The sequence below is a fragment of the Lineus longissimus genome, chromosome 14, assembly GCF_910592395.1.
Source record: "Lineus longissimus chromosome 14, tnLinLong1.2, whole genome shotgun sequence".
In the NCBI taxonomy this organism is placed as follows: domain Eukaryota; kingdom Metazoa; phylum Nemertea; class Pilidiophora; order Heteronemertea; family Lineidae; genus Lineus; species Lineus longissimus.
Genome location: NC_088321.1, coordinates 7,753,300 through 7,774,488, shown reverse-complemented (window position 1 = coordinate 7,774,488; position 21,189 = coordinate 7,753,300). Strand labels below are relative to the sequence as shown.

Sequence of the window (21,189 nt, the reverse complement as noted above, 5' to 3'; positions counted from 1 at the left end):
TTGTCCCGATTGTCCTCCAAAATGCACCTCGTCACCTAAAAAAGCTGTTGTAATTTCCGGTTTTTGGTCACAGTGTGGTAGCAAGCGAACACAGAAAGATTCCCTTCTTTGATTTGGCATGCCATTCTCCTTGTAGCTCTGGTCTGTGTTGGTTTCCACTGTAGGCTATAATTGAAAGTATCAATACTCGCCACTGTGTAATAAAATTTAAAGGAAAACACAACATATGACTCAAGTGAATTCAAGTGTTTTTATTGAACAGAACACTTCGAACTAGACAAGTCAATATGACAACTTGTGACCAACTAGGAAGGCCAGACATATTGATAATAACAACATACAACTAGTATTCACCGGTAAAAAGATATCCATCGTCTACATGTCAATTCAGCAAATAAAACCACACCCTGGAAATTTTTGTAGGTGTTTTAATTTCGCAATTCTCATGGTCCAACTTGACCAACAAATGTGACATGGTCAAACCATAACTTCATATCAAACCATTCATGTATTCATGTACAGGAGTATGCCGGGTTGTGTTTTTCGATCGATATTAGGTTGGATTATCGTACATTTGGGTTTCTTTATGGATTTTTTTGATTAGGTAGGAACTTCTTATGATTCTGTTGTTTACTACAGGGCCTTTTTATGAATTTTCACTAAATTCCTGAGAGGGTTAATCCTGTCGATACCAGGGGGTTAAAATGAAAAATTAATGATATCATATTGTAGGTATGATTGTTAGCTTCAAAATAACTGGTAGTACTTCATTTTCAACATTTTGTATCTCTTTTGCCAAAAGTCTATACACTATAGGAATACCTGGAAATCTTCAGGGAGATGCTGGAAAAAAATTTGTAGACCCGCAGGAGCTAAAGGGTTAAGACCCAAACTCGTCATACAGTTGGTAAATTGTATGTGACCTTGCAGGCCAAGTATTCTCAGTTAAGATAGATCCTCCAGGTGGAAAACAAAGTTCTCCAAAATACCATCCGCCAATGTCAGAGGAATGTACTGTCTTTTCAGTTAGAGTCACACATTATTACATGTCAAATGATTCGAGGTATTCGTTGAACAGCTCAACATCTGGCCTTGCTGCAGATCTTGGACTCGCACATTTCAGACAGAATCTTTCCACAACTTGTAAATTGTAATCCGTGATTTCATATGCCCTACAATATTTCACAACCAAGATTCCAAGACAACCGAATGCATAAATGTTACTTGCAATTGAAAATGGCTTCTCTCTGTGCAAAACCTCTGGGACACAATATTGTCCGCCAGCTTTTTTGTTTGCTTCTCCGTGAGAATTCGGCCAGATTCGATTTTACAAGAATTTTTCCAACTGCACAGAATGACATCTATGCCCTTCTCGTTTGCATCCAGCACAACATTATCAGCCTTCAAGTTGTTGTGCAAAAACCGTCTTTCGAAGAGGTGACGGAGGTGAAAGCCAAATGTGACCATTGCTTTCACCCATCCCCTCCCACTTAAATGGGAAGGAAAAATCCAAAAAACAGTCCTTTAAGTTTAAGCTATATACTGTCCCCGTAATGTGGTGGAGTGAAGTCACCAATGCCGGTTTAATATCCTCATAGTACACTCAAATTGGGAATGGGGTAAATGTGGCATTAATACAGGACAGCACCTGAAACACACGGTTGACAACGGATACAAAGTTCTCATCACTGTATTGCTTTAGTAGCGAACCTATTGACAGAGTGGCAGGCGGCTTTGTATATTTGGCAAGTGTCTCCAACTTTTAATACTTTCATCAGCTTTACATTGATGATAGGGACAATGACGTTGTCTATGTCAAAGTCTAGATTGAAAAAGATGTTGCTAAAAACACTCTCTTCAACCTGCTTGGCAACATATGACGACACTTGCTCCGCCATTCGAAAGTGGGTACAAATTTTGTGTCGTTCATTCCGCACTGAGACCATGAATTGCACGTTGTTGTACTGTTCATATAAGTATTTATAGCGCCTGTCTGTCTACACAAGTTCATCTTTTAGCCTGTCACACTTGTCTTCAAGCTTTTCGTAGTCACTTCTCAGTTGTCTTAATTTGGAACTCTGAAAAGGCAAAGGAGCAGCTGTAACCACAACACCCAGGCTCTGCTCAACCAGTGTCCAAAATCTCTCTAGCATTGCCCAAAGCAGACATACATGTAAAGTATTAGGGGTGCTCCTGTATGGTGAGGTTTCAACCTGCTAATCCCCACTTAGGCCACAGCACTGTAACTGGTCCAGCCTGATGATGTGCAAATAGTAATAAATGCATCTTGCATTTGAATCTATACTGATTTGTTGGAAGTTGTTATAACGCTGTGTTTAAACTCAAGTTTTTTTTAACAAAGCCAACTCTGTGAACTTACTTCTTGTGACAGACATTTTTCTGGTGACCTTCTCTCTGTGGAACTTTGCAGACATAACTTCCTTGTTTGAACAGTTATGGCTTCTTTTGTAAGAGTTGAACTACCAGTAGGCGCACCGTGTGACTGTAATAAAAGAAGATACTCATGAGAACAATTGTGTTCATGTCATACATAACTTAGCCAGAACTTTGATCGTTGTCTTCACCAAATGTTTCATTTGGCCTCTATGTTTTTCGGGATTTAAATACCATATTTCATGTACTAAATGCCACAACAAATTTGTTTGAACAGCAAAACCTCATCATCATTGCATCTATTATTGGCGTCGAACTCGTCAATGCCATCATCTTAGTTATTGAAGGAGACATACACCACTTTAAGTTGTTATTTACTCTAACGACCTCAAATTGAATTTCATCTAGTTACATGCTTTCTTGATAAAAATACATGTACTTACGGCAAATTTTGATATCCATGCTTGTGTATATGCGCTAGCAGCACAATGACTCTTATTTGGTGAACTTGTTGACACTACAGCTCCCTGAAAATGCGATCATCGTCATTAGTTTGTAGATGTAATAATGTTTGGCAATTGTTCAGATTTTCATACAGTTCATAAACCGTTAGAAATAATGTCAAGGACATCTCTGTCCTGGGGCCTGATTCACAAAGCACTCTTAAGGACTTACGGGCCCGTAACATACCCTTAGATAACACTTAAGGAGTTAAGTGGTATTCACAAAAGACCCTTAAAATTACGCAAATACATAGTGTAATCGTAACTCTACGTGAGGTACCGGACCCATCTTAGTGTACACTTAGGGCATTTGGTAAGGCAACGCGCGCTAGAATGGCGGCTGTAATATTTGCTGAAGAAGACGTCAGACGACCTCTCCGTCGGGAACGGGTTTTCGGGATCGGTTGCACCCTCTTGATGAATATGACGATGTCGATTTGTTCAAACGGTACAGGATGTATCGGTGATGTAACGGTGATGCCAGTCACATCAGCCAACCTAATGTCTCAAGGGTTGTTTTCGGCACTGGTGAGAAAGGCACAGCAATTCGTTTCATTCCCTCAGCCGGATGCCCAGGAACGTATTATTGAGAGTTTCTACAGCGAGCGACGCAGAATAATCAACACATGTCAAACTTAATGTTAGTATTTTTTATCGGGCGGACCCAACTCCCTCCCCCATGATGAACCAAGCAACATATCAAATTCACGCCGCCCTCATATTCTCGGAAAAAAATATTTAGCTAGCCTTCAGAGCCAGACCATTTATTGCTCTTGGTAATGATAGAGAATAGCTAAAGCCTTTTCATAGGCCTATTGACGTATGTATGAACACGCTTACTTACTTTACGTATTTTCCCTGTGTTTTCGGTAGTAGCATTTTTACCCGCAGTATCTACCCCACCTTCAAGGCCACACACAAGATCTACACTCAGCAAGCCAATGATTTTTTCTTCTGTATCGTTTAAACCATTAGCATTCTCATCACCACCATTCTCGCCGTCATCAGAAAATGGAACATTTCCTGTCACCTGCCTCTTTTTCATTTCGTCATACCCCTTTTTTTGCCTTTTGCTTCAAGTCCTTCCACTTCTTCTCTCATCCGGATGCATGGTGCAATAGAACATATCTTCTTGTAATTGTTACGAACTCCCCCTGTGAGTTCAAGTGGGTTGTTGGTTCTATGCAAGATGCGACACTTCTGTGAATGAAGAAACTGAACGAGACTGGTTTTAAATGTAAAAAAATATAAGTTTGATACAAAATATGTACAGGAATTCTATTCAAGAGTCACTTCAGAATGAGTTTCAGCGCGTGTCGACATTATTGCGTTTCGCGAAAGGGAGCAGACTTCGATACTAGCTAGATTTCGGCGCTAAGTTCAGAATATTGAGTAACATCAGTATACAGGCTAGACACGCCTCGTAGATTCCAGAATCATTCGTGCACGTGCAGCTACATTCGGTTCCCTCGTGGACGTCTCGTGACACTCCCGAACCATTCTTTCTCGTACAGCATACTATTTCGTTTCAACCGTTGGCGGCACTCGGCCTCAGCACTGAGCTGGCTTCCTTGTACCCAGCCTAACTCCGGGGCTCCGTCTCAACGTTGCGAGCTTTTTCGTTTGCTCTCAATCACGTTCTGCTTTCTCGGCGTCACTCTCAAGTCTGCTCTCCCTGTGCTCCCTGGGCGCGCGGTATTTTAAGTTTCATAACACACCAAAGTTCATGTAACACAAAGTAATCAAATCTGAATTTGCATGAAATCACTTCGTTATGCTGTTGCATCAGGTCAGTGAGTTTGTCTATTTCTTTCATAGAGAAATTGGTTTTTCTAGGTCGTTTTTAGGCCATTGTAATTGGGAAACGCCGTTGGAATGCCACATAGAAGTCTTCTGTACTGCCATGCAAACCCTTAGGCCATCTGTCACGATTGTGTATAAACATGCAATGCAATGAGCTAAAATACCTTACCCTTTCATTACGAGAGACGTTTTAAAGTTTGCTATAGCAAGCTACGTGTGTTCACTCAGGACTTATTCATTCACTTTGCGTAAGCAATTGCTTAGATAATTCTTAGATAGCTTCATGAATAACACTTAGGGTTCCCTAACCTTTCACGTAAGTTCACCCTATGAGTGCTCTTAGAGTGATCTAAGATCGGAAATCTAAGAGTGCTTTGTGAATCAGGCCCCTGATTATTACCAAGTCTTTCATTCTAAGAAATTTACACTTAGGTACATTTAACTGTTCCTGTGTTTCAGTATCTTGTCTGCAGTCATCCTGATGAGAAGAATCAGCAACAGGTGCCTAAAAGCATATATCAACATGCTCTTATTAATTCATATATCATGTCAACACTTTTGATGAACTGACTAATTGAGTTTGGTAGGTCAACAGAGCATAAGGAAATCCACACCTTTCGGAAATCTTTGCAATCCATGTTTTCCATGTTTCAATGTGCACAAAAAATTCTGCTTTTTAGGGGTTTTTTTTACTACAATAAAGATCTACATTAGTGGTTCCTTCATTCATTTGAAAATTTATAAATCTAACCTGATTTAAAAAAACCCTTAGCAGCAGAGTATGGCCACAACCTTTACTAGCTTTTGAAAATACAGATACTCACAGTAGGTTTCCGAGTACTTTCATTGTCCAGAAGGCTGCCACCTTGAAAAGAACAGCTAGCAACTTGATCCTGTAGTGCAAAAAGACAAAAAGATTGATTACCATGACCTACCACTACCATAACTGGATCTCTTGTTCAACTGAAAAAACCTCCATCGATTAAAAGAATTGGCATTGAAAATTGATACTTTTTACTTATACATTTTAAGCTTTCAATATTATCAAAATCTAGGTTGACGACGAGATTTTGCTGAAATAAATCAATATTTGTTGAACACGTAGGTGATTTTTTGATGCAATCATTTACCAAAAATTTTTAATCGTCTCAAATCAGACTGATTTTAAACTGGGGTAAAAGTTCTATTTATCATCTCTGTTGTACATTACACCTTGTGTCAGACAACAGCTTGTGACATTCTGAATTTGCTGACGGTCTTGTCGTGCGCCATTAAAAACTTTAGTTTCAGTTATGAGTCATGTATCGACCCCTATTATAGCTGGCACCACTAAATTGTAATACAATGGGTGATTTCAAAGTCAGTTTTTAGATTTAGTTTTAAAACTAAATGGAACACTAAAACCCTTGATTAAACCAGCATTGAAATGAAGCGGGTTTTAGTTTCATCCTTTTTCAAAGTCGGTGTTCGTTGGTTTTAGCATTATGTCCGGTTTAAGCTTAAAACTAAGGGACGGTTTTAGTGTCAAAAACTAACACCGGGACTAAAACTAAAACTCTCCACAACACCAGAAATGAAATCAGTTCTGGTGTTAGTTTTGACACTCAGTTTTAGATTATCCTATTTCAAATTAGGTTTTAGTTTCACACTGAAACCAATTGGAACACCAAGGTCTGATCTTAATCCCAGCTCGGTGTTATATTTGGAAGATTTGTAGTGCATTTTGTATTACCAATAAAACTAACACCTTAGGCATTAACACCAAGTGGATTTCAAAGTTGGTGTTGGTGTTCAGAAAAAAAAATCATGTTGTTCGTACCATTTCAAGAAGTAGTTGCTGGTATTTTGAACGCTGATAGGAATGATGATGGACGTGAAAGAAGAAGACCAAATTTATATAGATCGGAAGCGGTTTCAATAGGGAAACACCCGAAACACATGCGTGTTTGGTTTTTCCAAGGTTTTATCTCTGTGGCATCTTGGTGTTAGTTTACCTGCAGAATAAAACCTCTTCTTAGTTTCAGCCCAGGTTTTAGGTGTTTAGATAAAACCAGATGTTGGTGTTAAACTAAAACCTCGAATTGGTCTTATCCAGACATAGGTTTTTAGGGGTAGAAATTAAGAATAAAACTGACACTAACACCCAACACTAAAACCAAAACTAACTTTGAAATCATCCAGTGTACATGTGCCATGAGAAATGCTGCTATCAAGTCAATGGTGTGGCTTTAACTAGAGACACCAGTAACTTTGAAAATATCAACATTATTTCGAAAAAAATTTAGATTAACTAGTATGGAATCTCAAATGTATCATTGCTGATACATGAAGGTTTAACATTGTATCTAATTTGGATAAATTTATGATCAAATAATATAATTCGGGTATAAAAATAAAACAAGAGGCCCAAGGGCCTGGCGCTCAGCTGAAATGGATAGGTGAAGGCAAGGGTCAAGTGTGTGTCGGTACCGTTATTATGAGGCAATGAAGAAGATAAAGAGTTGGTTAACAAAATGAACTTTATTGGTGCGGCAGATATTTGATGCCTTTCGGCAGATATTGAAGCGCCTTGCGGCAGATATTTGTTGCCTTGCGGCAGATATTTGATAACGCTCTCCAGGAATGGAAAGCAGTAAAACGAGTAAGCACACCTTACTCTGAATGTGGGAACAGCAAGTGCTTTCCTGGACTTGAAATGTGCCAACGACTCCTCTTGCAATAACCAACAACAGTTAATCTGTAAAAAAAGAGAAGAGAAATTAACACTGACTGAATAAAAAAGGGTGACATAGACGGGGAAATGTACACCACCGGATACAGTCTGTGCTTGATCAGGCATCGGTCAGATGATATCCTGAACAAGGCATCTATGGAAGCAAATCCAGAAAGAGACTTAACCTTCGAAGGGCACACTTATCACTCAGTGAAAAGTCAGTCCTGGGGGTTGTTTTCCAATTCAAAATAAAAGTGTAACCTCTTTAAATTAGTCTCACAGACTGAACCATAACACTCAAAAGCCAACCGTGCCCACATGATGTGAGCCGTGAGCGAGTGGTGTACTACATTTTGAAAATTGTCTATCGTCTACGACATGTGACAGAACAGGATCTAGTGGACTTAATGATGAGGTACTATCAAATAAGGTGTCCATCAAATGAATCATGAGGGCCTGTTGAGTTATACTCTAAGCCTGCACAGCGCAGTGTACAGACAGTACAGGATTGCCAACCAAAAAAATTAGCATTGCTGCGTAAGGAAACTGCAGTGGAATTCATACTACGATGTCATAGGCCTAATGTGACTTTCAAAATAATTGTAAACAAACGTAAATGGCGAGATTTGTTGACCGTCCCAAAATGGCCGACGGCGAATTCTCCGGTCGCTAGCGCAGTCCATAAACAAGCATCAATTTTACCAACTTTGGGTGCAAGCTTGGTCATAAAAGTTACAGAACTGTTAGAAATACATCTAAACAACATATATATACAGTTAAAAGTGCATAAAAATCCCGTTTCAACCTCCGGGCGCTACCTTTTTTTCTCCGCCACACGCCGGGCCCTACCGGTCGTTATTTAGTGCGACCGCCACCAGGGCCCGGTTGTTAGAAAGCATTTTCTCTCATAACATCATGTTGACATGTTGTTACATATGATAGATGTACATGAAATGACATGTCAGCATGATGTTAAGAGCTAACATGCTTTCTAACAACCTGGAGCAGAGTGTTTATCACGATCTTTCGCCGTTTTAATTGCGCGTTTTAGGTAGATTAATCAATTATTACATGCATGCATTATATATCACCGAAATGATAATTGCGTAGGCTATTTGAAACTAAGTTCAGATGTCATTTTCGATCTTTGAATTGAATTTAGGTGAGTGATTTTTGACACCCGGTCGACATATCAGGACTTGCAAAATTCACGCGAGATCGCTTGCATCATCGGCACGTTTGAAAACCGAATTTCACAAATTCCACAAATATTTATCACATACCATATGTATCACCACAAAGGTAACTCTCTAGACTATTTGAAACCAAGTTCAGATACTTATTTTCACAAAAATTCGAAGCTATGCAAGCGATTTTTCAGTGGTAGAGATCGACGGAAACAAATTTCTCGCTCTAAAATGACATGAGACGAGCACCAACCTCCGCTGATTTGTGCACAAAATTTCCGGAATATTATAAAAAACTATTGATAAATCTGAATTATATAGACTCTTTTCAGTACCTAAACAAATTTCAGGTACATGGTCATGTTGATTAAAAGAGTATCAACCGATTGAACATGAGAAAGTTCACTCACCTTCATTGAAGCAGCGACTACCGCCATTTTTAAATGGTGGCATCTCTTCTATCGGTATCAGGCTGTTTCGCTACATTGCCAGTTCGCTACCAGTCGTTTCGCTACATGTGGCGGTCGTTTCGCTACATGGTAGGTCGTTTCGCTACATGGGTGGAGTCGTTTCGCTACATGATGGGTACGGTCGTTTCGCTACATGGAGGACGTTTCGCTACATGGGTGGAGTCGTTTCGCTACAGGGATGTAGGTCATTTCGCTACATCGTAGGTCGTTTCGCTACATGGGTGGAGTCATTATTTTTACTCTATTTTACCCTACTATAATTCCCGGTGGTGACTACAAATTTATTATAGCACAGTTTGCCGGTAAAAAAACTTATACGGTTTGATGGCGCGCAAGGGGTTCTTGTCGTCCTGGCCTGGGTTAGGCCACATAAAAAAAAGAGTTGGTGATCGTCCCCGCCCGCCCCTACGAAAAACGCCCGGCCCCATTTTTTTGTTAAAATCCTAAAAAAGTTGGTATATTGTTCTATAGGGTCAGAATTGCACGATTTATTTCTTTATTTTTATTACTTGCTTAGAAATATCTGTAGGCCATGCACATTTGTCTCTTTTACTTTTTTGAGGGCCCTGAAAAGGGCCGTATATCAATGCTGCACCAAAGGCCTAGCGCCTCCTAAGGATACCGCCCCGGATTTCTCGTGCCAGTCTATGTTGTCCGTCGTCGTTGAGATGCACACCATCACTCTTCATCTGCGACTGCCGGTGGATAGACTTAAGTTCGATTAAGTCGATTCTCTTATCTTTTCTCAATAACGCGTTGATCTTGGCGACACATTTGTTGTACTTCTCTGGGACTCTGTAGCGACTCTTGCTTGTGTTGAATCTTGTTAATTTTGTTCACAGCCTTATAAGGCACTTGAGCGCAACGCAGTATTTCTCTGAAGGAGAAAAGCTTGATGGGTTATATCCGGTACGCGCGAGACTACCGCAAAGACTTATGGGTACGTACCGCCAGCTCCCCCGGTCTGTACATCTTGATTGTAGTATACTCGAGCATTTTTTCCCTAAATTCACAACAAATATTTAGCCCGGAGTTTAGCACAAACTTGAAAAAATAATGACTCCACCCATGTAGCGAAACGACCTACGATGTAGCGAAATTACCTACATCCATGTAACGAAACGACTCCACCCATGTAGCGAAACGTCCTCCATGTAGCGAAACGACTCCACCCATGTAGCGAAACGACCTACCATGTAGCGAAACGACCGCCACATGTAGCGAAACGACTGGTAGCGAACTGGCAATGTAGCGAAACGACAGTAAACCCTTCTATCGATCGGCCAATCAGCGGCACTGCTTGCAAAAAAGTTAAGCCACCGCCAAATTTGAAATCGCCAAAATTCAGGCAATGTGCCTGCAGCGCCAACTGGCGGTGAAAACTATATTAATTCCATTAAAAGTAAAAAATGAAAAAATATTAAAAAATATTCAGCCACATTTGAAAACAATATTTGCTCTGTGGACCGAGGTAAAAAGGGAAAGAAATCTAAACGCGAAATGACCTCATTCTCTTTATACAGGTCGGATCGCGCCGATTTTTCGTTTTTTGAGTTCACCTTGGGCAACTCCTAATTTAGCACCGTCAACGAAGTGGCTAGGCCTTCCCGGTCAGAAATGTCCAATTTTGTCCACAGATGGGTCCCTAGATGGATGGATTGCAGGACGGACACCATTTGAACAGCTATACTACTAGCTCCGCTGACTTTGTCAGCTGAGCTAAAAACCTAGCATTTTCATGATTTATGACAGGATATATTGAGCTATTTATATGGGGCTACAAATACCCCGAACCAAAGGGCTACAAATACACCTTGGTCAGAAGTGTCTCTGAAAATTTACCTGTAATAATGACCATAAATGCTGCATACAACATTCTCTACACTCAATACTGATCACCTGAACCAAGTTTCAAATACATCAATGCTCTGTATAGTGTGGAAAATTCAGACCTGTAAAAAGTTCGATCCCAACTTTTTTTGTGCATGTGTCCGATTTGTTTACTTCTTATAGCCAAAGCTCTTACATAACATGTTGCATAATTCAAAACTAATTATGTTGTGATACTCAAGAGCCACGGGGGCTACAATTAGACCTGGGCTGCAAATACCCCATTTTACCTTATATACATTTTTTTTTTACCTTAAACATGAAGACCTCAAAAATTGTAGCTACGATCAATCAGATCCAAATAATCACTCTCCTGAACTGCAGTTAATCCCTCTTCTATCTCATGATCGTCCCCATCATCACCATGCTGCTCCTGCTCTTCCCCCAAACACTTCGCCCTTTCAAGGAAGTCACTGACCTCTTCCTCAGGAAGGCCAGGGTCACTAGTGGTGATGCTTTGATGATTGTTAATGACAGATGCAATAAATGTCTGCTCAGGAAATGGCACTTCCACATTGCCCTAGCATGCCTCATAGAATTCATTGTGAAGTTCTTCTTTAGAAATTGCCTTAGCAACTACCATTGCCTTCTGGCCCTGTGAGAGATAATCCGATGTTGCACAGGCCAACAAAACTTGTTGTTGCTTCCGAAAGACGCAGTCAACATTGACCATCTTTCACAACAACCACCATTCCTCAAAAGCTCGGGAGTGGTGGCAAAACAAGTCAACAGCTTGTAGAATGGCACACTATGATTAGAACCTGCAATTGGTGCTTCTTCCATGCCTAAGTAATGTCCCTTCAACGCATCTTCGTAAACAAGTGACTCTCATCCATGTCCTTTGTGTTGAAGATTTCCACCATCTTCTTAATATGCCAATTGGTTCTGCTGATGTTTTTCTGCAGTTTAATTGCAATAGCCTGGCCATCTGTAATGTGAGGGGATGAAGGATTTGAGATCAATTCTATAAATTCATCTATAGATTGAAGAATGGACATTGAAATGAAAGCCAAAATTGATCGAGCTGAATTTTCATCACTCAGGACCAGGAATTCAACATGGGGTCCAAAGCTATCAATGTAAAATAACACCAAGAGTGCCATATTTGAAATTAGATTTTCAGTCAAAGGTCATCTGGTCTTTGGGTTCATTACAACATTCAGAAGGGAAGTGATTCACTGCAAACTTGCCACTGTTTATGATATAAGATAAAGAAAACAACAGACAATGCACTAGTTTATCGCCTCATCAACTGGCGAGCCAACAAAAAGGTTAAATGGATGTTTCTACGTACCGGCATAATTATTTCTTTACCATTTCGAGATGCAGCCCTCTCAACACTGTGTTTGTTGACAGAATGTAAGATACTGGCCTATGCTGGACAGATCTGAAATTTAAGTATATTTGCAGAGGTTACGGTTTTGCAAGTTTTGAATTACGAAACCAATTTCCACCACACTTGGTAGTTCATCTCGGTGGATGCCAGTTTTCCAATGGACTGACTTTTAATCTGATGACCTTTTACTTTGAAATATCTCATCCTTGGTGTGTTTGGCCTTGTTGATACCAGTGAGCAACTGGAGCTACAAAATAATTGACAAAATGTCATACTATGGCAAAAGGGTAAATTGCAACCAAACTTATGCACCGGACTCCACCTAACTTTTTACTGGCCCACTGATGCTATTTCCTAATAATAATGATGATGATGATGATGATAACTAGAATTCCGAAATTTGCTGGTAGCAAATTTGATAGTCCCCAGGTAGTCGTCATGTCAACCGAGTAGAAACCGAGTAACAAACTCGACTGTAGTCAAAGGAGGAAAGCGAGGAGGAAGCAGGAGGAAAGCGAGAACATTTTGCGCCGTCGTATTCCGATTTGACTGGTTAGTGGTGAAATCTGCTTTTACTTTTGCAAATTATTCGTTTTTCTAGTTCTAACGTTGTCTGAATTAAAGATGCTTTCCCAATGCTTGACTGGTCTGGCAAGAAGCATTGCCAGGAAAACGTGACGTCATTTTGGCCATTCTTCTTCCCGCACGCCCTCCCTCTCCGTAAAACTTCCTGACGTGGTGTGAAGTGGGAGGGCGCACAATGGGAACCACACTGCCGCGATGTTAATAGTTCCTATTTATAGAATTCAGCGGCAGAGATTTTAAGCACGGAAAAAGTAGATTAACTCGGCTAATCTCAATGGATTTTACCCAGGAATGTTTTCAAGGCGAGAGAAACATCTGATTTAAGTACTGCGCTTATTAGATTTCATGTTCATGCCGAAGATTGGCCTAAAACGTGGACGAAAAGAGTGCATTCGAGTGTTGGAGAGGTCACGTGATTGTACGAGACACCTGAGCGAAAACAATACTGACTCCAGCTCCCAGAGGGAGGAGCTGGAGTCATAAAAACGCATCTAAAGCATCGAAATATTCTGAGTTTTGAAAATGCGATAGTCCATGAATCGAATTGGGTTTCTTTATAATACCTCCATCGCCCCATCGCTCGACCAACTCCTGAGATTGAGAATAATGACGTCATTATGACGGGGCGGAGCTTATGCTAATGTATCAGCGTCTCGCCTCAGCGCATGTCACAGCGCATGTCAGATTGAATCGCGGCTTCGGCATGTTGGGAGAAGACGGTATCATATCTCAGCAAAAAATGCTTCAAAAATATCGAAATACTCAGGATTTTTAAAATACTTTTGCGATAGTCCATAGATGGAATTGGGTTTGGTGGTGTAAGGGTGATTGATTTCTGGTTTATTAAGCCGTTTTGCTGGACTACCACAATAAATGTGTTAATTTGGTGGAAGAAAATAACAGTTTCGAGAATTCCAGTGATATCAATATAGTCCCCAGACGGGATCTGGGGCCTATAATGATATTAATAATGGGTCTTACCTCGTCTCAGTCGCTGACAACTAGCAGGATTCTGTGACTCTGCAAGCCAGAGTTCTACCTGACTTTCTGACACTAAAAGAGATAAGGATACACTGTTATTGGAACAAAATAAGTGCACAGACATGCCGTTACTATTTGTGAAAATGTGCTTCAATGTGTCTGGATTGTGTAATGGCATGCACTTGGTAAATACTCACGGTTACCCTCATAAAATGTATTTTGCATCAGCATGCATATCACTGCATCGGCTAAAACAAGGCTTCAGACGTAAGCCCAGGAAAAAGGCCTTACTGAATGTTATCTTTGGTTGATCATAATGATCCACAAACACAACACAAAGTCTAAACTTGAACAGCCATGAATGATTGAACTGCCAGGGATGAGAAAAGATGCTTTGACCCTCTTTATCAACTTTGACATGTTTCACTGATGCCAAGCTTGAATTATCCCCAGATGACTGACTGCTGAGAACTGATCTAAGGAGTCAGGCTTGTAATATGCTGCCAATGGTGTTTAGTGTGTTGCAGCTGCTGGAATAAGAGAGAAATGCACATACCTTCAAGGAGAGCCTTCAATTCCTGTTTTGTTGTTGACATTACATCCTCGGCTTTCGTCAGCTTTGACGCCAGATACGGACCTTGAAATCATAACAGATATAATCCAAGCACACACTTTGAATTTCAATAACATGCTTGTATAATAGTACCTGATCACAGATATTTTTGGGTATTCAGAAGGATACAAAGAACACCACAAATTTTCATTTTGAGGAATCAAGTACTCAGCAGTGCAATTGAAAAGTGATTGAATACTGCTACATGAAGAAGGATAAGCACATTACTTTGTCTTGTCAGTGCCAAGAAGAAGTTTATACTATCAGCTAAGCTTAAGGTCAACAGTTATGCATCCAATTAGATATGGCCTGACCACAAAACAGCCTAAAAGTTCCCATTCTGATTGAGGCTAAATGCCATCAACGCCACCTGAATACCACTCTGTGCAACTGTTTAAAACATACCGATCTTTGCGAACTTCTTGTTTGTGTAATAGATCATAGCATCAGTAAGAACATCTATCCTGTGACTGGGGGTCATTCCTTTCGTTATCTTTGAGAAACTCCGCAAAAAGGACCAGACATTCCAGTGTCTCACCGTCTGTTAACCCAACACCAACAACTCGCCGAGGACTGTACTTAACCTATAAAGAAATCAAAGAGCAGTGTCAGTTGAAGGTGTTGATCCAAAGCCCATTCAGTAATCAGTCTGCACATGTAAAAGAATAATGAACTCTGAAACAACACAGCTAGGGTGATGTCACTTGACTTACTCCTTCCAAAACCAAATGCAAATACAGTGGAGCGTGTGTTTGTTATGATACATGCGAAATATTACGCAACCAACCAGGATGATTTTCCATATACTGAGTGACCAAGGATGGTCACTTTCCCAAAAAATATACTTTGTGAAACAACCTACCTTACAAGGTAACTTGTGACCATAGCAGTGAAATATTGGAATTGCCAGCTACAACCTATCTAAAAGACTACCAGAACCTGAACATGAAAAGGACAATAATTATTTTTAGGGTAGGAAATTGTCAAACTAACATGAATGCAAGCTGATACAACCATCTCTAGCCTGTGATGGGAACAACTTTTGATTCCAAGTTAAAGAGTTGTTATAATTTGCATGCAAACCTTAAAAATCAAGAAGCTAATTCTTATCCAAATATTGTATTGAAGAATGGGTTTTTCATCTGCGACTAGATGTATCTTCATAAAGCTTTATCAAAGCACCATACAGAAAAAGGCAGCAACTGATTACTGGAATAGATGCCAGCCAAACTAGTTAGATCATGATGAATATGATAATAAGGCCTATGCCTGGGGCACGATCTGCAACTGAATATTTACTGAAATTCTTACAGCAACTATCTGCAACAAAACAAACCCACAGCGTGTGCAGCAGGCAGCAACTTTTCAGTTTTAGTGATTGGGTTATTAAAGGTTAAAGGTTGAACAGTCAATAGGGATTGGTGTCAAAATATCTTCTTCTTCAGTGTTTGCTCTGCACGCACTTGGAGGTGATTTTCTCCAGGGAGTATTCCTCCTCCAAGGCAGGATGATCATTTATACGTGACACTACGGTTATGCGCCAATTGGATAAAGGGAAAATAGTTGCACATCAAACACTCTTTCAGCTAAACCGTACTTGAAAATCACAATGCAAAACATTTCCGAACAGTCACATGTATGACAATATTTTTGAAATATCACTTTGATACAACACATCTTAGTCATATTGACTGAGGAAAACAGCAAATCAAACCGTTACCTCTCTCCATGTTTTAGGCTAAACATAATGACGGGCACTTACATGACGACATGCCGAACCAAAAACTGCTGTCTCATCCAATTTTTCGTATCGACTATTTGTCCTCAAAGTATTTCCACCCTTGAAATTGCTGCAAGCCTGAAGATTAAAAATGCAATAACAGTACAATGGAAAACAATGGTTATCATTCAATAAATGCCAATTTTAAACCACAATGAAAATAAATGTGGCACATAAAAAAACTGCAAACTTCATAATCTATTTAACAAGTGGAATCATGAAAATGGATAAAATCAGAACATTAAGTGCCAGTAATTTATTTGAAAGCGCATTGTGCGAACAAATACATTGAGAATAAGTTTCTAAGGCATTCAAAATGATGCTGACAATTAATAGGTTGATTAACACGATCTTACGTAGCCAACTTTCTTCATGTTTCCGTTATGTTTTTGAACAAACTCATCAACCTCACTCTGATTAGAAAAGAAGTGACCCGCATGCTTCGGCTCGGAAAAACTGACACCAGACGACTTTTTTTGCACAAGCCCAAAGTTACCATCCATTGAAATTATCACTGGATAATCATCTTCCTGCAGTAAAAAAAAAACAAAAACATACTTTATCAAAATTGGACACTTATATGATTTAGCGAAACAGACACAACATTTTTTATAAACACTTCTTGCAATCACAATCCTACACTTAGAAACAAGTTGTTAACCTAAATTCCCATCAGCAAAGGTCAGCAAAGGCCCATAGTGACAACCCAGGACAGGTCAAGTCCTAGTCATTTCTGTTGAATATCTTTTGTCTGCAGCCAATTTTGTTCAGGTGGGCCACCAGAACATATTCAATCTTTGACCAATAAACATGCCCCCATGATGGAGTCTTTAAAGGACCACCATTGGAACCATTATCACGCTGTTGGCTGAAGAGTCAACCTCAACTCTACAGTAGCAGTAACAGTGCATATACACAATGGACAGCAAATAATAATAATTATCAGATAGTCTTACCATTGGACAAGCAGGACACACTGTTCCATCACCAAAATCAGGCAGACATTACAGAGATATTCACACTGGTGTATGAAAGCCCTGTATTCCTCGAAGCTTTCATTTATCAGGACTCTGTAGATATTCTGGATTGCCTGTGAATTTAGAGAAATTTCAATAAAGATCAGCAAGTCTGGTTTAAAGCCATAAAGGGGGATACAAAAGATTCGTTTTATTAAAATTAAAAGATTACTTTTGGCTCCTAGCCCCCAACATTCAATTAGGCAAAAATAGTGAATTTCACAGCAGGGATTTTGATTATATTAAATCTTATTGGAGGGACAAACAATAAACCCTGTAGATAACAACTAGGGGTGGTCGCCGACAACGTTTCTGAGTCAGTGAGACATTGAGATACTATACAATACATGTATTCGAAGTAAACAATGTCAATGCGATACATTGGTTTCTGTCAGTGTGGGTCCGCTTAGTTTTTATCAATTCCCTGGCCATAGTCTTAGAGTCTCAGTGTAACCAATCTTTCCTTTAAAAAATTCATGACAAAGACATACAACCCACTTACCGGGTCTTCAAAATGAACATAAGGACTGTATAAGTGCTCGAACGCTTCACAGAAGTCCATGATAAGAATTGTTCCTTGAAGACACTATAAGATATTACCCGCAGCAAATCCATGAAGTGGAAATGAAAACACATGCGTGGTTTCTTTGGAGACGAAGGCCACAGGTGATGAAGTATCAGGGTAACAGACTCTGGTTCACAGAGGCAAAACTGGAAATTCAATCGATGATATCGTCCTGAAACAAAATGAGATAAGTCGAGATGAATGGAAGAATGAATTACAAACTAAAAGCAGTCATTAGGCTTTTTTGGTTCTCTTCACAGGCTTGTTACTACAAACAGCATTACGCATTAATGAAAACAATGAAAGAAATTGGTTTCTTAAAAAATGAGAATAAAAGAGCTAAGGTACAACAAGTATTTAAGATTGTATCTAAGAGAGAAATTTTCAATGCAAACCTTTATCATCAACAACGACCAGGGGCCGTATAAATGCTGTAGAGCAGGAATAGGTATGTCTCCGGACAACTTTTTCACAACTACCCCTGGGTACAAATGAATTCCAAGTTCGAGCCTGCATAGAAAATGATTCAGATTAGAGGGTGATATATCAACCAAGCAAATCTGTGCATACCCAAATTGATTTATACATGAATGGACTAATCATCGTCCAGGGCTTTCACTATACGCTCCACAACTTGCTGTCCTGGGGATGGAAATTCACCAAGCAAGGGGGGCAAATGCCTTAATGGCCTCCCTTTTTACCTGAAAACTTTTTTGGTTTTTTATCGTCTCCTTTGTAAGGCCATCATGAAATCCAACTAAAGAATATTTGATCACCAGTTGGGGTTTTTCTTTCACTGCAAAAACTATTCTCTTCTAAATACATTGTATTTACATCCTACATGCATTATTGATCGACCAGTTTTGCCCTCAACTTGAAAATAATACTGTAACAACCATATAGCTGTTTCAGCAAAACTGAAGCATTGAGATTTGGCATAACAACAATACATTTCTGAAAGAATTGATTGAATTGTTTTGGTGTCCCGAAACACAATTACTGAAACTGAAATGTACCATACAAATACGTAGTTATCTGACATGCAGCAAAAAAGTTGCATTATGTCACAAAACACAGTATTAGACACTGACCTGCCATTTGTATGGTTGGTGAAACAATGTGTGTTTATGCACTTCTTCAACACAGCTGCCGCAAAGAAAGAAGCCAACATAACAGTCATCTTATCGATACACGGATAACAATCGAACACTGCACGCTCCACAGTTCATACCAGGAACAAGCGACTCTTGGAAACTGGTGAACATTCCATCATGAATAGCATTCCAGTTCTCAAGCTGAGAAACTTTTTCTTGACCGTATCTGCTTCTTTTCTTTGGCTGTGCAGTGCCCTCATTGTGACGAATCGAAGGAATTACTAACGAGAACGACTGGATGTTAGTTCCAAAACTTTGTTTCTGCAAAATAAAATATAATACAAAAATAAGTTCACTTTGTCATTGAATAAGCAATTCCCATAACACATGGTCCGACAGGTGCTGCCACCTTCACAAAGATGGACAATCTACGAGGTCACCAGAGAAGTCTCACATGGCACATTATGACTTTCAATCATGAAAAGTCCATAGTTCCCAACCAAGATCAGTACAAACAGTTTACCAGCTACCAGCATGGCATTAAAATATAACGGGAACTCACAAATATTACCCGAATATTACAAAAGAGACTTCGCCCTGGAACCAGTACCTAAGAATAGGCCTAATGTATCAATACACACATCAGCGTGCAACCTGACCGAGACAAATCTAGCCATCACTTTCAAGTGTGTTTTATGAGCCCTTTACTCAATATTGACCAACATGATGGGGCAAGGGGGATTCTTATACATTTGATCTTATACCTGGAGTTGCTCTCATCCAGTTTCTCACACATAGAAAGGTCAAAACCCTTCAACGAACGAAGAAGACAAATCCGCGAGGGCCGTCTTCTGAATCTAAAATGGCGAATGACGTATAGTGATGTACCAGAGATGCAAACGCGAAATAGAAAGCGCGCGCAACGGAAAGCGCGCGAAATACAAATGACGAAGTATCAGAATAAAGAGCGCCTCAATTAAACTAATGATAAATGCGTAAAAAATACTGTGTTTCAGAACACTCATCAAATACAATAGAACAACATTTATTTTGAATTCAATGAAGAAAGAGCTAAAACAAAATCAGGGAGAGGGATGAGATGATATGATAGGCAATTAAGTATATCATCAAGTAGAGTTTAAATCAGAAAAAAATATTCATGGATGGGTCGTTAAGTTTCATTTGAAAATTGCCAGGATACAGAGTCAAAATACATGGATATTTTTTTAGTGAAACATGCGAATGATAGGTATCTCGAGTGGACTCAATGTTTGTATACTGGAGTGGAATATCCAACAAAGAATTGAAACCTGGTCAAAAATCATATATTAGAGTGTCAACAATCAATTTTTTAGTAGAATATGATTATCATGAGTGGAGTAGTAGGAGGATTTTTTTTCTTTCTGAATCCCAGTGAATGGAAAAAAAACAGCCTAGATTAAGAATAGAAAGAACACATGCCCCCTCTTGTCAAGCAAATTACCTGTATGTTCAATGTCAAGAAGATTCCCTTCTGGTTCATATGATATTGTAGGACAGGGCTGCACATTGTCAGCACTGTTGTCAATACCAGGAATTACCATATGGGGTGCAGGAAGTGGTACCTCAACTTGGACATACTTTCCGTTTTCTAGGGTAAAAGCAAAGTCTCTTATTTTCCTTGGCCTGACCATTTTCTGAAGGAAAAAGCCATTCTTATGCTTTGGAATTAATCATTAATTATCAATTTTGTCGAAAAGCCCTATGCCCATGGCCATGTGGCAATGGGAATGCACACGACGCTGAATGCCTACACTTTGTACACACAGCTGGTATGGCTCTGAAAGCATGCGCCGACACGACACACGGAGGCCAACGCTACATACATAACAAGAGATCAGTATCGAAAAAGATTTCTTCTTACCTGCTGCAAATGCTTAATTATCTACGGCAGCAGATTAGTGCCATAAAAAATAAAATATTATCTCGTTATTACGAGTTCTTTTCTCGTTATTACGCGATGTTATCTCGTTATTACGAGATCTTTTCTCGTTATTACGCGATCTTTTCTCGTTATTACGCGATCTTTTCTCGTTATTACGAGATGTTATCTCGTTATTACGCGATCTTTTCTCGTTATTACGAGATGTTATCTCGTTATTACGCGATGATGGTACGGACCTTTCCCGCGCTTGATCCTGAGCTTTAATCCTCGATGTTGCGTGCACTTTCGCATCTCGTAATAACGAGAAAAGATCGCGTAATAACGAGAAAAGATCT

General features: G+C 39.6%; 1 protein-coding gene across 5 annotated transcripts; it reads right to left on the bottom strand.

Moving 5' to 3' along the window:
- Positions 1 to 231: 231 nt before the first annotated feature.
- On the bottom strand, positions 232 to 19,784 carry LOC135498745 (uncharacterized). 5 transcript variants are annotated; one of them, XM_064789143.1, is made up of 18 exons: positions 19,695 to 19,784; positions 18,928 to 19,251; positions 18,232 to 18,346; positions 17,774 to 18,008; positions 17,212 to 17,345; positions 16,612 to 16,785; positions 16,238 to 16,333; positions 15,338 to 15,414; positions 14,881 to 15,059; positions 14,419 to 14,499; positions 13,863 to 13,934; positions 12,255 to 12,347; positions 11,213 to 11,888; positions 5,525 to 5,593; positions 5,137 to 5,205; positions 2,838 to 2,921; positions 2,381 to 2,503; positions 232 to 2,078 (listed from the first exon to the last, which is right to left on the bottom strand). In XM_064789143.1, the coding sequence occupies exons 13-18, from the start codon at positions 11,219 to 11,221 to the stop codon at positions 1,998 to 2,000; spliced, it is 435 nt and encodes a 144-aa protein (XP_064645213.1). In that variant the 5' UTR covers positions 11,222 to 11,888; positions 12,255 to 12,347; positions 13,863 to 13,934; positions 14,419 to 14,499; positions 14,881 to 15,059; positions 15,338 to 15,414; positions 16,238 to 16,333; positions 16,612 to 16,785; positions 17,212 to 17,345; positions 17,774 to 18,008; positions 18,232 to 18,346; positions 18,928 to 19,251; positions 19,695 to 19,784; the 3' UTR covers positions 232 to 1,997. The 5 variants fall into 5 exon arrangements, with proteins under 5 accessions (XP_064645213.1, XP_064645214.1, XP_064645212.1 ...); XM_064789144.1 differs by lacking the exon at positions 18,232 to 18,346 and having other exon boundaries at positions 16,196 to 16,333; XM_064789142.1 differs by lacking the exon at positions 18,232 to 18,346.
- Between the last annotated feature and the right edge of the window lie 1,405 nt (positions 19,785 to 21,189).

Bases quoted from the DNA above. Each gene is read 5' to 3' on its own strand.
- LOC135498745 (XM_064789140.1), bottom strand. From the start codon at position 5,644: ATGGTAGTGGTAGGTCATGGTAATCAATCTTTTTGTCTTTTTGCACTA. The intron at 2,922-5,136 runs GTACCTAAGTGT...TCGCATTTTCAG, and splicing joins AAACACAGGAACAGTTAAAT to GGAGCTGTAGTGTCAACAAG. The intron at 2,504-2,837 runs GTAAGTACATGT...CTTTTATTACAG, and splicing joins CATGGATATCAAAATTTGCC to TCACACGGTGCGCCTACTGG.